Source organism: Gallus gallus, chromosome 4, assembly GCF_016699485.2.
Source record: "Gallus gallus isolate bGalGal1 chromosome 4, bGalGal1.mat.broiler.GRCg7b, whole genome shotgun sequence".
In the NCBI taxonomy this organism is placed as follows: Eukaryota; Metazoa; Chordata; class Aves; order Galliformes; family Phasianidae; genus Gallus; species Gallus gallus.
The window spans coordinates 332,986-348,647 of NC_052535.1; the positions used below are offsets into that span (position 1 = coordinate 332,986).

The window sequence follows — 15,662 nt, forward strand, 5'->3', positions numbered from 1 at the left end:
TCCTGCAGGGAAGAAGTAATGTGAGAACTGCACACACAGGGGAGAACTGGAAAATGGAAGTACTGAGTGAATGAACAATAAAAAGTCATCCATGTGGAAGGAGGGAAAGGAAGGCACCTTGGGCTTGGAAATTCAGCTCTTATGGATTTAAGTCTTCATTTTCAGCAAACAAAATATAACTGACTGTTCTCTCAACTCTGCGGAGGAGATGGGAAGGTCTGCCAGACACTGCCATGGCTGTTCTTCAAAAACACAAACAGATTTGATGACCAGCTTTCTGTTCAGCTTCTCTCTCATGAGTGCCCCTCTCCCCCACCATTGTGCCCCAACACTGGGGGACAAACCTGGGCTTGGCTGCCTTGTTGTTGTTCTGCTGCAGAATTACCTGCTGCGAAGCTGGTGTTGAAGCCATGGCCACAGCCACCTCCAGGAGCCATGGGGATATGCAGGGCTGCTCCCAGTCTGGCTTAACGCTCATGAGTGGCATTGCCCTGAACCGAAGCCCACATGGCACTGGAAGGCACTGGACAAAGGGGAATCAATCAGACACGCCGATGGCAGAAGTAGAAAGGCTTGGGAAATGCACTCTGATCATTTATGAGCGGTTCTTGTAACTGTCATGTAATTGCATGTAATCAGACATCATTGTGTGCTAATGAGCAGCTGTGCCACATTAAACCCTGGCAGAGCTCCTGCTCTGTGCACTATGGGTGGCTTTGCTGCCTTGCTGGGCACTCCCAAGGGCTTTGGCAGGCCCCAGGTTGCTCCTTGCCTGCTTTTGCCACATGGCACATACACCAGCAAGGCAACTGCAGGCTGTCCTCCTCCCTGTGCCCATGTTCATTCACAGTGCCTCCTGCACTGCTTTGCTGGTGCAGATGCAGTCAGTGAGGCACACTGGACCGCAGGCGGGTGTTCCTTATGCCACGAGCAAGCTACATTCATACAAGAACCTATGAAGCATGAGAGTTTGGGCAAGTATAATAGCTTTAATTAAAACAGAAAACCATATCCTTCATTCTAATAATTATTTTAAAGAGCAGACCAAGTGCAGGGGCATGAACAGACTTAACAAGTGCTGTAATTATGGATCTGGAAGAACAACCGCTCCTCCGCCAGGCTGCAGAGTGCAGCTCTTTGGGCAGCGTTTGGGGGCCGCCTGCTGCCCTCCCATCCCCACAGTTGGGGACACAGGAGCTCCAGACAGCACTGCACCCAGCCCTGCACAGCCCCAAGGAAAACTCACCAAGCACCTCCAACTCTGGGATTTATTTGTCTACATGTACACAGCATCCAACAGCACCACATCTGGGTGGAATGTGGGGAACAAACACCCCGTATTAAACAAAAACTTAAGAGCTTCAGCTACTGTTTCATTTGAATACAGACAACATTTCCCCCTCCCCCCCCCCCCCTAAAAACAAAAAAACAAAAAACCAACACACAATGGAAACAACTAACCTTCAGAATTATAATGCTAACGACATAGGATTTACAAAAATATAAATAACCCATTCACAACCTTGAAGAAATAACATCTACCATAAAAATTACCAAGTATTCCTAGAGGTAAACCATGGCTATAGAACGATACTTATTTTCAGAAAAGCACCAGAATCTGCAACATTAAGTCATCTAAACAAACTGTAGTGCATCTCTCCTTAGCACTTGCAGACTTCTGAACGCGTGCTCAGACTGATCAAACAGCTTTCTGCAGTATTGCCTGCTCACGGGACAGCACAGCGAAGGTACAATTCTTATACACACCCCATTCAGGAATAGCACACAAGGATGTACTGATTACTTGTTCACTTTAATAGGATTTGTGTACATGCCTATCTTTAAGTGTGTGCTTAGGAGCTTTCAGAACAGCACTGGACTGAAACCCGTCGCGTAAATTCTTCTGTAGGTCAGACTTCCAGACAAGACTGTTGTCACAACAATTGCTTGTTGCAGAAATCCCACTGCCCAAGAGTGTTTCCATTGTTCAGTCCCAACTAAAGTTTGCACAGATGCCGAATTATTTTAATTCTTCCAACTTTCTTTGAGCTGTGCCAGCTTGGCACCAGCAGCTTCCTGAAGTTGAAACGCAAGATCCAGTGCTATGGGAACCTCCTTCCCTTACATTCCAATTGTTGTGCTGAAAATACTATTAAGGAGAAAAATCAGAAGTCAAGTATCAAGCCTAACAGTTCCCAGATAAAGAAATCCACGCTCGCCCACCTGCCCAGCGATGGCCGCCATCTGCCTGTGTCCAAGCTGCAGTCCCATGGCCCCGTCTTTGGGCTTCTGTGGTCCCCCTCTTCTGAGGACTTCAGCCAGGCGGTGAGGAGCAGCCCTGTAGGCTCTGATGTGAGCCTGCTGCCAGCACAGTTTGATGGCGGCCATACACAGCCCTATGGCAGAGCACTGCAGCAGACATGGAGCACCGCCCGCGGCGGCTCACAGTGACACCGCAGCAGCTCTGAGTGGCCCCAGCTGGCCCAGGGACAACAAACACAGTGAAAAGTTATAAAGTTAAAACAGCTAAAATGCGGCGACCGGCCCTGCGTGCCGCCTCCTCAGCACCACGGCAGAGGTAGGTTCTGAACATGAGCGATATTGCTCAGGCATCAAACAGCTAAAATATCAAAGTCCCCCTTAAAAGCTATGAGAATGGGGCTGATTTCTTTGAAGAAGGAAAAAAACAAATATTTTCCTGTCCAGAGCCCACCTACATCAACAGAAGTGCCCAATGTGGGCACGAGGGACAGAAGCCACCGCCCCTGTGAGGCTCTGCAGCATGCACTGCTGTGCTCTCATCAGCTGCTCTGTTCTCAATTTACTGCAGTGCTGCAGGGGCAGCAGCCACAGCCTGGTCCCCACCACAGGGCAGAGAAAGGAGCTCCAGGGGCACAGTGTGAGGCACTAGCCTGGCTTCACCTCCAGAGCCACAGCCGATAGCTCAGCTGCATGATCGCTCCTGCTCAAACAGGCAAACTCATCTTTGTGAAGTGTGTCTGCAGAGATTAAATATCTGAATTTGTTAAGTGTTAATCCAATACCTCCTCCTTGCTACAGATGAACCTCAGATGAAAAAAAAAAGTTTAGCCCAGGTCACCGGGCTGTGTTTGCACCAGAAATGCTTTCCCTGATGGCTCTGTAACAGAACAAGCACATCCCAGAGCCTGGTTAGCCCCAGCCGCAAAGGGTGTGAGGTCTGACTGACATCTCTGTTTCTCACAAGGCGAAGAACAATGAAACAACCGTGGCTCTGGAAGATAGAAACAGCGGGAGAGAAAACAGTACAGCCAGTGAAGCTGTCCATGCCTCCCATTATCTGACTACATCCTGAGCACGCTCAAGTCTTAACAGCATTTAACACGAGAAAGGGAGAAAAAAAAAAAAACAAACCAGAACATCTATTAATACTGTTGTTGGGCAGATCTGAGGGAGGGCTGTGTTCCCAGAAAGTCGTGCACTTTCTCCAAGCACTGTGGTCAGATAAGAGGCAGAGCCTGGGGATGCCCCGGCAGGGGAACAGTGCCACTTGCTGGCAACCACCGCGCCGCTGGAGCAGCCAGGAACAGCACAGACGGCTCCGAGGGGAAGGACACAGCGCTCAAAGGCAGCTGCAGCCTTCAGCAAGGACATGACACGCAGCAAGCGTGTCCCACGGGCCCTGGGGCACAGACACTCAGGACCAACAGCCACCTGGCTGCAAGCAGAGGCTGCAAGGGGACAGCAGCACCGGGAAGGACAGAAATGGCCCGAGATGTCCACTGGCCCCCATGTGTAAAAGCAGCAAGATCAGGGCAAGGGGACAAAGTCAGGCAGAGAAATGCACTCAGCAGGCACAAAATGGTGCAGAAAGAGGGGTGAAACAAGACAGGTTCATTTTCCCTGGTATATCACTGGAGAAGCCAAACCCAGGTCCCTGACCTAAAGGCACTTCACACTCCGATCTTCAGTAGGATTGGGTGCTGTCCTGGCTCAGTGAGCACCAGCGTAATGCCTCCCATCAGTGCCTCAAGGTCACCTTGCTGCCCAAATCCCCGGGTTTATCAACTAACAGCATGGTTTGGTCAGAGCACTGAGATGCTCAAGATCCGAGCTCACGAGGTGCAGGTACCAAGACACACATATGCACACGTGGGCAGAGGCAGACGGCTCAGCGCCGCATTGTCCCGATGCAATTGGCAGGAAGCTGGGGGCCAGCACCTCCTGCCCACCATGCAGCAACCAGCTCCCAGCCTGGCCTCGTAGCACCTGCTGAAGCTGGGCATGGCACAAAGACCTCAGCTCAGAGAACCTGAGTGATGGCTCAGACAGCACAGCCAGGGAGGTGAGCTCCCGCCAGCTGCTGCACCATGACCTCAGCGGTGCAGGCATCCCTGCTGGGACAGGCATCCCCGCCACGGCGGGGCCGGGCGCGTGCCGGGCATCTCCCCCAGCTGACGGGGCCCTGCATTCCGCCCGCCCCCACAGGGCCACTCCCCGCCTGCTGTGCTGGGATTTGCCCTCGACAAAAATCCTGGATCAAGGGGCTTGTGTGGGCACTGCTGCCTAAGGCAGCGCATGGCGTCCTGCTCCGAGTCACTCTGCTGTGTGACATAAACCCACTTGTCAGAAGGCCCCCTGGAAGCCCTATGACACAGGGAGCTCCTGATGCCAGAGGTACAGAGCAGGGAGGCAGCCACCAGCCCTGCAAGCTGCCCTGCAGCTCTGCGCCCAAACTCGTGGGGAGTCTCACACAGGCCAAACGGCTACAAGCCCTGACAAATCCATCAGGAGCAAATTAAATGTAGAAGGGTGTTCCCTCCCTAACAGCTACTTACACAAATGAGAAAATTAACTCATTTTTAGGCAGACAAAAAAAAAAAAAAAAAAAAAAAAAAAAAAGAAAGAAAGAAAGAAAGAAAGAAAGAAAGAAAGAAAGAAAGAAAGAAAGAAAGAAAGAAAGAAAATACCAACATAAAATAAGCCTGCTCTGCTGTGATTGGCACAGGAACTCCTGCACTCCCTGCAGTGCAGTCACGGTCATGAGTTTCGGTCTCCAGCCAGCCCCAACGTGCCTACCAGTGATCAGGCACCAACTGCACCCTGTGCTGCAGCAGAAGGCAGTGAAGGGTCCCGGCCTCTGGCACTCCACTGCACCCTGCAGCAATGCCAGAGCCACACCGAGCGAGCAGCACGTGGATGCACTTCACAGCACAGCTGGTCACCAGCAGACCAGGGAGCAAACACACTGCCCTGGGCAGGGAGCAGCACAACGCTGCATCCAACACAAACCCACACCAAAGTATTCTGGTACTTTAAGAAAACTGTGCTCCTTTAAGAAAACCATACCTTTTCAAGTAAAGGAAATGAATTTAAACATGCCAAATGCTGCAGTGGCACTGAGAATGACTGCGTGACCCCCAGCCACACAGTGACGATAGTGCAGGTCCTCCTCCAGGAACTGCATCTCCAGTGCACAGAGAGCAGAGAACAGATATTCAACACAAAGTAGGAACAGGAATCCAGAAAAACAAAGTATGGGCCAAAGGAAAAAGTTCTGACAAACTGGAATGGGAGAGAAGTGATTGTTGGCCCTGTCTGTGACCAGTACACAACTGAGGAGAAGTCAGCAAATATCAGCTGTTGGTGTGGAAGACACCCTGAGGCCTCCAGAGACCCTCATGGCTTGTTGCACGCAAGGAAGGAAGAGGAAGGAGCTGGGAAAGAGATCTGGCATGACCAAGGTCCACACAGAACTGATCCCAGCACCAACAACTCGCAAAGGACGAGGCTTACTACACACCGACCGGCACAGCAACTGTGACATTGCTATGCTGCTGGACATGGGTGTAAGTACAGCTGAAGAAAAAAGAACTGCAGGAGCTGAGCACAGCCTCCCGCAGGAGTGAGAGCTGTGAGAATGCATGGAGCTGTCACCTCCCCAGCTCCTCTGCTCTTCACCAAGGAAGGATGCCTGCATGCTTCTATTCCACAATACAAAGACCATCTCCATATACTTCCCACATGCACGTTAGGGAGATGATGTGACCACAGGGCTACCAGATCCTCTCCCGTACCAGTACACACAGTGCTTGCAATTTCCTCTGTCCCTTCCCTGCCTTCTCCTAGCACTGGCGGCCCTGGATCTGGCTGAGAGCAAAGTGGTCGCACAGCAGGAGCAGGGCGTCGAAGCGCTGCAGTCGCTGCAGAGCCTGGGCCAGCCGGGGGATGGTGACGGAGTCTCCTGAGTAGGTGAGGTGGGCAACGAGCTGCTCAAATCCAGAAATGTGGCCCAGCAACTGAGGCATGACTCCCAGCTCCAGAGCCACGTGGCTGAAGTTCTTCACACCGTTCAAGGAAGGGTCTAACAAGAAAGCGAGTGACTGCACCAAGGAATGGGGCAGCTCTGCAACAGGGAGACCTGGGGACGGCAGTAGAGCAAAGTGGGGTTAGAAAGCATGTCCAGCTTGGGTGACAAATCAACAGTAGCCAGATTCAAGCCCCATCCCTGCTGAACAGGTAAAACATCTACCTGCCATAGCAGATTTCTCCTCCAACATTGCTTTCAGAGCCCAACAACACAGAGCTGGGTCAGTCCTGGAGAGATTGGTAACAGTGACAACCTACCCTCCACCACTTTAGGCAGTACTACAGAAAATCTGTCCTGGAAACTAGACTAAAGGCTATGAAAGGCAGCCAAACTTCTGTGGTGAATGGCACCTCCATGCAGCCAAGATGGGCTTTTGGAGGAGCTCCTTTCCAAAATCTGTCTGTTACCCCAGTACATAGTGAACAAAGACAAGGCTGTAAGCCACTTACCCTTCATTGTACTGCTGATCTGAGTCACAAGGCTCTGAGCATCATTCACCTGGCACGATAAAGATTCCAAGGTTAGGAACAGTGACAGCAGCAGCAATGCCCATCAGTGCTCCCAGGCCCATCACGGACGTTCAAAGGAATGCACCTGTCCTTCCAGCACTACTGCCCTATGAGCTAACAGACTCCAAGGGATGTTCCACCAGCAGCAAACTGCTTCCACAGACACAGACGAAGAGCTAAGCTAGTAAATGGCCAGCAAATGCTTTATTATTATTATTATTTTAAACCAGGCATTTTCTGAACTTCAATTATGTTAATGATGGGGTTCGTCACAAGCTAACCTGTGTGAGTTAACAAGCTAACCAGCTGCTGCAGGGCTCCTGCCTGGCCCACAGACAGCCATCCTCATCTGCTCCCAAACATGCCATGAAACCCCTGGCAAATTGGTTGTGGTGGTTACCAAAGTCGCCCCCCGATGCAGTGAGCCCAGCTCCCAGGAACCCGGCTCCCTGAGCACCAACCTCTCATGCCTGAGGCACGGGCTGTGTGAGAACAGTTCACGGTGCTTACTTACCTGCCGCTCCCTGCTCTCAGTGGCAGGGCTCTGCATGGCAGGGCTCTGCATGGCCGTGGACATGCCCCTCGCCGGGCTCATGCTGAGCCCGCTGTTGGCCTCCAGTGCCGCACTGCCACTCTCCTTGGGGGCTGCCCGGGTCCCCGCCTCCTCTGATCGCTCACTGCTCACAAACTCCATCTGGGAGGAGAATTTCTGCAGGTCGAGCTCGGTGCACTCCACCGGGGTGTGCGGCCACTTGTGCTGCATCTCAGAGGCACAGGAGGAGAGTGGGGCCAGGGCTTCTGCTGTGCCCGACCTGACGTCAGAGGGGGTCATGGTGGTGGCCCGGCGCTCGGCACAGCCCCGCATCAGTGGCTGGCTCTCCAGGCTGCTCCTAGCCAGCTGGCCCTTGGGTACAGGACTGCCCGCCACAGCCGGTGGCAGCTCCAGCTCAGGCTGGGCAGGTGGCAGCTGGAGACCGATGGCTTCTCCCTCTGAAATGAACTGAACTGCTTCCACTGGTCCTGGAATTGGAAAAGGCTGCAGTTCAGTACAACCCAGCCCTGCCCTGTCCCACCTCCCAGCCACACTCTCAGACCTCAGCCCGGCACAGAGAGGCTCAAGAGCCCCTCTGCAAAGCTCTGTCCCATCTGTGCCACCCCCATGGCAGCAAGGACACAGCTGGGTGGAGACTGGGAGCAGCTGGAGGCCAGTGTGGATTTGCCTGGTACAAAACTTGTACATGGTTTTTAAGAGAAGCACAAAACTATCCAGCTCTTTCCCTCTTCACAAAGTCTCAGCACTTCTTAAGACAGTGAGACTGGGAGCCCAGTGCGTCCCCCCTTCCTGCAGAGCACAGAGTCCATGGTACCTTCTGTCTGCCTGTAGCAGGGGCTGAGGTTCTTCATGCCCAAGCAGCAGGGGCCGGACATCTGCTCCTCACAAAGAAACCTGCCGGGCACTGCTGAGGTGGGGAACATCGCCCGTTGGCCTGAGAAGTTCTGCGTCCGCAGGAAAACTTGGACATAGAGAAGAACCAGTGTGAGCAAGGGCTTGGCTTGTGGCCCCAGCATGCCCTCAGCTGCAGGGAATGTCGGCTGCTGAGGAGCTCCAACACCCAGCCGCTCTGACACCCCTGGCCAGGGCCATGCAGCACTCCCTCCCATCTCAGTGCCTCCCAGCCCTCATCCTGCAAAAACCACTTGGCATCCATGTGCACTCGAGACACCCCAGCAAGAAAGAATGCCAACTTTGACAGTGAAATTACATTCTACTGCTTCTTATGATACGGTGGGCAGGGAGGCTCCTCGGTATCTTTGTGCAGACACAAGAAAGCAAAAGAGAAACCTTGCAGATGTAAGGAGCAGGATGAGGTATTTATTCTCCACGAGTAGAGGAATGTTTGGTTGACTTTCAAGGCTCGAGGCAATGCTCTACCCAGCAAGGAAAGGGCCTGGAACGTGTGCAAACAGCAAAGGCAGAAGGGAGACATGCGTGGCATGCACAGACTCACCTCGCTGGCACTGGCTCTTCCAGAACCGCTTGCAGTAAATGATGGAGAGGGCCAGAAGCACCAGCACGATGATGACCAGGGCGCTGCTGGTCAGGGCGAGCAGGGCTGTGTCCTGTGGCGGCACGGTGGGAACTGCCACTTTCACCAGGTTTGTTCTGGACTGACCTGCACACAGCAGTCTGAGCTTTACAGCCTGACCAGAGCAGGCAACGCTTCAGGCCGCCCTCCCTGCCCCATCCCACTTCACATGTAATGAACACACTTCCAGCACGTCCATGTGGGACAGGGGCTCGGTGTTGTAGAGAGCAAATAGCATCTCTACAATGGTGCAGGAGCACATCTGAGCAGCTCTGACATGCTCATGCCAGCTTTGTGTGGCTTCCCTGTCCCATCCTCCCACCTCCCGCACTCCCAGGGCCGTGCCACCTACACTGGGGCTCAGAGGAGGGTGTCTGCTTGGTGCAGGGGATGCACTCCCAGTCCAGCTGCCCACTGAGCCGTGCCTTGCGGTAAAACCTGCAAGAGAGCAGAGCGGGTTGTCAGCAGGGCCAGAGCCAGCCCTGCTGCAGGAAGGGGCTGAGAGCTCCTTCGTGCTGCAGCATGCCGGGATGGCTCCAGGCACCACGACTCCCTCGGTCACCAGCTAAGCAGCGCTCAGAGCTACTCTTCACTTCTGTAGCTGCTTTGCCAAGGAGTGACATCATTCGGAGACAGCCTCCCTCCCCCTCCCTGGGTCTCGCTAACAGAGGCAGTGGTGATTAATGGCTCCACGAAACCACAGAAAAACTTCAGCTAGCAACTCCATCTGGGAAAAAACTCAAAATCCTGAGCTCTGATATTCCTCTGTTACAAACCACACTGCTCACGAGCAAACCGTCTGCAGTTCTTTGGTCCTTCATGGGCTGTCTGTACAGAGCAGACCTGGCTTCAGAAACTCCTTTAAAAACTCAGCTAAGGTCAACAGCCACAGAAACCACAATGTCCTCCATATGGCTGTGCTCAGGGTGTGGTTCCCACCCTCCTCTTTGGAGGCCGCTAATTGCAATGGTCTGCAGCCACTCATCCCCTGGGGCCCGGCCACCCTGGTGCCCACAGCTCAGACTGAAGCCTTCCACTGCTCTGCTCTGCTGGGAGCTCCCAGCTCCCTTCTGGTGGCTCTGATTGCTGTGTCCTCAAAGAGATGCCACCCGAGACCACCAGGGCTCATCCTGAGCACCGTGAGAGAAATGCCCTCCAACAAAGCCCCCCCAGTCAACCCCTGCCTGCATGCTCCCCTTGGTGCCACCGGCACCGCCCACCCAGCCCAGCCTTGCTCACCCTGGCAGGCATTCCCCGCACACTGCGTTGGCTGTTGCTGTGCAGTTGGACTTCTGGATGCGGTTGATGAGGGTGCAGGACAGGCAGGTCTTGCAGCCATGGTGGCCCCAGCTGTCCTTAAACTTCCTGGGAGGGCAAGCAATGCACTGTGCATCCCCCCCCACACCATCACCACAGTCCTGCAAGAAATGAGATTTGGTTTATGGCAGTGAGGAGATGCTTCAGGACCCAAAGAGATACTGAGAGCACAGCACCTCTTCTTTGGAGACAGTCAAGAGCAGGCAGCCTCACACCTGATCTTGTGGGGAGGCTGTGCTTTGCCTGGCAGCCTTGGTCCCTGCAGCATGTACCAGAGGGCAGGAACCCCCAGCAGGGCTGACCCAGAGGGACTGCTGGAGTCAGGACAGAGCCTGGTGCCACGGCTAGGCCCATGCAGCAGTGCTTCATCGTGCCCATCAGCCTGCAGCCTGGCCTGTGCCAAGAGCTCAGGAAAGAAACAGCACCTTTCTGAGAAGGGCAGCAGAAAGGCAGCCGTACCTGAGGCCACTGACTGGAAGGAAACAGAGATTTTCTTTGGCAAAAAGGAACAAGGACAACTTGAACAGCAGCATGGAATCCCCACCAATTTTCGCTTCCACCTTCTCGCTCTTCTATCCAACGTGAGTGAAACCCTTCACCTTCCCTTCCTACCGAGTGTCAGCTCTTCCCAACATACAGAAATCCAAGATAATACCCCTTAACAAGGATTAGCAGAGAATCCACCCTTCACTGTGAAAACTTTGATGCTGGGTGATTCCTGATTCTTCAAAGGCCATTTACCTTGGAGAGCTCCTGCCCAGGCATGCAGCTCCTGCACGGCACGCACTTCCCGTGCTCATCCAGGTACTCGGTCTCCTGGCAGCCCATCGTGGCTGGGAGGTGTTGGTACCTGAAGGCAGGAAGGGAAAGCAGAGTTCACACAAGTCCCAGCACTCTAGTGGAGTACCGTGCCCTTTTCTGGGCAAAAGCTTCCACACCGGCCAGCAGACAGCCTGCACTTCTTATGTACCAAGAATGTCACTTTGGCAGCAGTCAGGCTGCCTGATCTCACCCACGCAGCAGTCTGCACCGAGAGCTCAGGAAGCAGAGAAGAGGCTTTCTGGGAAAGGCTACAAATGTGCTGTGCTTTTGCTGCCACATTGTGTTACTCACACTGGAAGAAAAAATGTCATCTCCAATCAGAAGCTGGACACAGTGACCACTGAAGCCAGTTTGGCTATCAGCCAGTGGATTGTGCTGCGCCAGCTGTATTTTGGGACATCCCAGACTGTTAGACAGAGAGGAGTCCCAGCTCAGGGAGATGGTGGCTGAGCTCTGACCAGAGCCATGGCACCGCGTCCCCAACAGGGGATGCCCCGTGGGCTGCTCATCGCCTGCACTGCAGAAGTTTCAGTGTGGTTGGACTCACTCACAGCAGCCTGGAGGGCCAGTAGAACTGCATCCATCTCCTGGCAAAATACAGCCAGAGCCTTTCTGAGGGGATTCATGGCTCAGCTGAAACTAACAGCAAAGCTGCTCCAGTCTCAGCAGAGGCAGGATTTCTATATCCAGTGAGTACAGCTTGTGGGAGCATTTGGGACTGGAGTGTCGCTGCAAACAAGCAACAAAACCTGAAGCTATGAAACAGAGCAACTCGTTCACAGCTTCAGGGCTGCCTTTGATCTTCTGTATACCCTAGGTGGGTTCTCAACACTGACAGAAACAGAATAAAACCCACCCCACAGCACTCTTCATTCACCTTCTCTCCAAAGCTGGTGCAGCAGCCAGGAGAGGAGCAGCTGAGAGCCCAACTTGCTCGTGTCTCAGTGCCCACCAGGAGCAGGAAGCACTAGGAATGCTCCTTTGAAGAGCACCTGGGAAGCCTGGCACTGCCTCACAGCCCCAGGGCAGCACTCGGCTGAGACGGATCCAGCAAAGCAGCCCGGGAAGGGGACGACTCGGCCACGGGTCCCCCATGCAGCCCCACCCCCTGCGTTGCTGGCAGCCGCGGACACCGGATCTGCAGCACGCGGTTCCGGGCGCTCTGCTTTGGGTCCAACCACCTCTGCTACCCCTGCACGCACAGCTGGCCGGGCTCCGGGTCGGAACGATCGGGATTCATTAGGGATGAAGTCTCCCCCGGACAAGCTTAGAAGGTGAGTCACCGCTCACTGCTGCTCACGCGCACGGCAGCGTCTCGCTTACTGCAAGGAGAGCCAGCGAGAGCCAGCGAGGATTGGATGTGAAGACATGGGACGATGAGGAGCTAAGAGAGCTAAAATTATCTGGCAAGCATCTCGGGAGGGGCACGATCACAGCCTATTAATAGCATAAAGGTTACTGACGTTATAGAATAAATAAAGGAAATTCGTCATCATCTCAGAAGGTGGCGAAGAGGAACCTCTGTGCCAATGTCAGGGGACAAGCACTCAGGTTCCGAGTTAGGACCTGCCATGCAGGAGGACGAGGAGCAGGCGTCCAGCTCAGGGCTCAGTGCTCCGGTACCCGCAGCAAACCCACAGAGGGGAAGGCGGAACTCCAGGCTGCCTGCCGCCAGCTGTCTGAGACACGGTGGTAGTACAAGGAAGGAATGTGCATGAAAAAGGGATCTTTTTTGGAGAAACTCTCTGGCAACTACAGCTTGTGCTGGCACAGACTCTTCCTTTCATATATTTACATATGCTTCTCCACTTGGGAAGGGTTTGCGGATATAGATGCACCCCTTGCAGCCCATTTCCCACAAAGAATCTCAGCCTAGAACAATTTCACCAACAGAGAAAGTAACACAGGCAGAAGGAACCCCATGGCAGCGTGGGCACACATGCCTTGGGACAGCACGGTGCACCGTGGGCCCATCAGGGCAGCATTGCCACAGCCATCCCACAACTGCCAGCACAGACCGGGCTGCTGCTGCTTGGTCAACGTATTGGTGAGTGGGATGGAAGCTTTCATCAATACCCGACATCAAATTCAGTGCTGTGGGATCTATTCTATTTTAACAATATCAGAATCAAGACTTGTAATTGTAAATGAAGAATATATCAAATACCTCACAGAGCTACTCTCATAATTTCTGACAGTCCATTTAGCAACTACAACAACCAGTCCTCATTAGCAGTGAGTAAATAAAAACAAACAAAGCCCTCCTGCCTCCCTGAAAGCCACATGGGCCCTCCAGGCAGCTGCCAGAGGAACATCAGCAGGAACGGGATTGCTGCCCACCAGCTGATGGGAAGCAGAACGTACTGCCGATGTGTTAAGGTGTGCAAAACCTTCCAACTTTGCCACTGCGCTGCTGCTCAGACTGCAAAACGATGAATGGCAGTGAATGAGTTTCACTGTGTGAGATACAAAGCGCTGCAGCAAAGTGACGGCGCACGCTGCTGCCCAATTACCTCTGCAACAGTTCTGACCTGCCTTTCCTTGTGAAAATATAGTTTTGAAGACAACAAAACTATTTGGGAACTATATTTAGACATTTCTTTTGTGCCCAACAAACGGATTCTGGTAGAGAACAGAAAGGAGGAGGAAATGAATGAATTGGTACAAAGATGTCCTCAAAGCAACCTTTGGCGGCCAAGGGCTGGGCACTGAGCAGTCAGGGAGCAGCACTGCTGGGCTGCCACCAACGCAGCCTCAGATGGGACACAAGAACAGACTGAAAAGTAGAACCAGAGAGAAGAGAAATCCTAAGTAACAACAGCAAATGAAAAGGAAGGGAAAAGAGAAATGGTATCTGGAAAATATGGCTTCATGCCATGCATGTGGCTGTGCCCAGCCCCTGCCTTCTCCCCTACTGCTCTGTGTACTCCGATCCCTCTGGATGTGTTCCTGAGCCCCCAGCAGCAGCTCTGCCCCATGGGGCACCGGGGGCTGCGGGACCGTTTGACAAATGAAACGGGAAAGATGAGCTCAGTCAGAATCACTCACACATTAATACCAGGAAGGAACAACTATCTTGCAATTGGAATTACGTTTATGAACAAGATAATTTGCCATCAGTACAGCTTCATTGAGCCCTAAGGGATGTTCAGCGTCCATTCATGGCACCGGCGCGGGGTGATGCGGCACCTCGCGCCCCACCAGCAAACGACGCTCTGTGCCCCACTGCAGCGAACCTCGCGCGGGGGCGAGGCGAGAATGAACGCGAATGGCGTTCCCGTGCTCACAGCCGGGGCTCCCGGGGCCGGGACGGCGAAGTTAGGGCTCAAACCATCCAGCGGGGCCAGAACGGGAAGTGCTGCCTGCAGCGACGCGGATCGCGTCACACCGTCACACCCACGCGCGGCGCTGCCCCCCCCTCCCATCGCTGCCGACCGGCCGAGTACCGGCGCGCCCCCGGCCCACGCGCATCGCCGCCGCCCGACCCCGGTCCGGCCGCGGCACAAAGCTCGGCCCCCGCCGGCGCCCCCCGCCGCAGGAAGGCGGCAGCGCGCCGGGATATGCCCGGGCACGTCTCGGTGAGGGGCTCCCGGCCCGCATCGGCACCGCCGTCCCGCAGCGGCCCCCGCACCCTCGGCCCCGACCCCCCGACCCCCGCCCTCCCGCACGGCCACCCCGCGCCGCGCGCTCGGAAGTTAATGGAGCCGACTGCGGCCCGCGCGCGGGGGCACCGCTCTCACTCTCGCTGCCTCCCACGCGGCGGTGCGATCCGCCCGCAGCCCCCGCCGTTCGTCTCGTGTCCGCAACGGCCCACGCGCGACGCTGACACGGGCGGCAGCGGCACGAGGGGACACTGAAAACCACCGCGGGTGGGAGGGAGAGTGCGTGGACCCCGCGCCTCACCTGTGTCCAGTGCGAGCAGAAGCGGGCAGAGCGTGCGGCGCGGTGCGGTGCGGTGCGATCTCCGCTGGCAGTGCTGTGGGCAGTGCTGCGGGCCGGATGCACCGGGCAGAACGCGCCGAACTCCGCGCGCTCCGTGGGCAGAACTCCCCGCGCCGCGTGGAGCAAAGCGAAGAACGCCCCGGGCACCGCAGAGCGCCCGCCCCGCTCCACCCCGCCGCCTCCCATTGGCGGCCGCTGCGGGAATGCGGCGGGGCTATGTAAATCCACAGCCCGTGCACAGCACCGGCCGCAGCCCCGCACCGCCCCCGCACCGCCCGGACAGGGCGGACGGCGCCGCGGGCGACGGGGTTGTGAGGCGGCGGGTCCGCTCGTGTCCGCCGTCCGGGCACCGCTGAGGGCGGGTGCGGGACCCGGCAGGACTCAGCCCGTCCGTGCGGCTCTTTGCGGGACGGTCGGGGCTCCGAAGCCCGGGGTCTGTGACTGCTCTGCCGGGGCCGCTTCTCGTGGAGCCCCCGCCGGCCGCCAACGCACGGAGCGTGATTCGCGGTCGGACTGCCTGGGGCGGTCCGTGGCCGCTGTCTGGAAGCACCGCAGCGCTGTGCGATGTTCTCATTCCATCACAGCGTCTCCCCGTGGAGCCGCGGACCCCTCCGCCTCGTGCGGGGGCAGTTTATT

General features: G+C 55.3%; 2 protein-coding genes across 3 annotated transcripts in view; one reads left to right on the forward strand and one right to left on the reverse strand.

Annotated features, from left to right (window-relative positions):
• Nucleotides 1-1,410, forward strand: part of LOC100859173 (probable G-protein coupled receptor 83-like) — a 14,404-nt gene extending 12,994 nt beyond the window's left edge. For both annotated transcript variants that reach the window (XM_046940646.1, XM_046940645.1), the window contains one exon: nucleotides 9-1,410. The gene's annotated coding sequence lies outside the window, so the exon portion shown is untranslated. The remainder of the gene's footprint in view (nucleotides 1-8) is intronic.
• Nucleotides 1,255-15,132, reverse strand: EDA2R (ectodysplasin A2 receptor). Its single transcript, NM_001083360.2, has 9 exons — nucleotides 14,988-15,132; nucleotides 11,004-11,112; nucleotides 10,185-10,363; nucleotides 9,298-9,383; nucleotides 8,868-9,032; nucleotides 8,226-8,372; nucleotides 7,373-7,878; nucleotides 6,799-6,847; nucleotides 1,255-6,400 (listed from the first exon to the last, which is right to left on the reverse strand). Exons 2-9 carry the CDS (start codon nucleotides 11,088-11,090, stop codon nucleotides 6,105-6,107), a joined length of 1,515 nt encoding a protein of 504 aa, NP_001076829.2. The 5' UTR covers nucleotides 11,091-11,112; nucleotides 14,988-15,132; the 3' UTR covers nucleotides 1,255-6,104.
• Nucleotides 15,133-15,662: the final 530 nt, after the last annotated feature.

Bases quoted from the DNA above. Each gene is read 5' to 3' on its own strand.
- EDA2R (NM_001083360.2), bottom strand. From the start codon at position 11,090: ATGGGCTGCCAGGAGACCGAGTACCTGGATGAGCACGGGAAGTGCGTG. The intron at 8,373-8,867 runs GTGAGTCTGTGC...TCTATGTCCAAG, and splicing joins GAAGAGCCAGTGCCAGCGAG to TTTTCCTGCGGACGCAGAAC. The intron at 6,401-6,798 runs GTAAGTGGCTTA...TGCCGTCCCCAG, and splicing joins GATCAGCAGTACAATGAAGG to GTCTCCCTGTTGCAGAGCTG.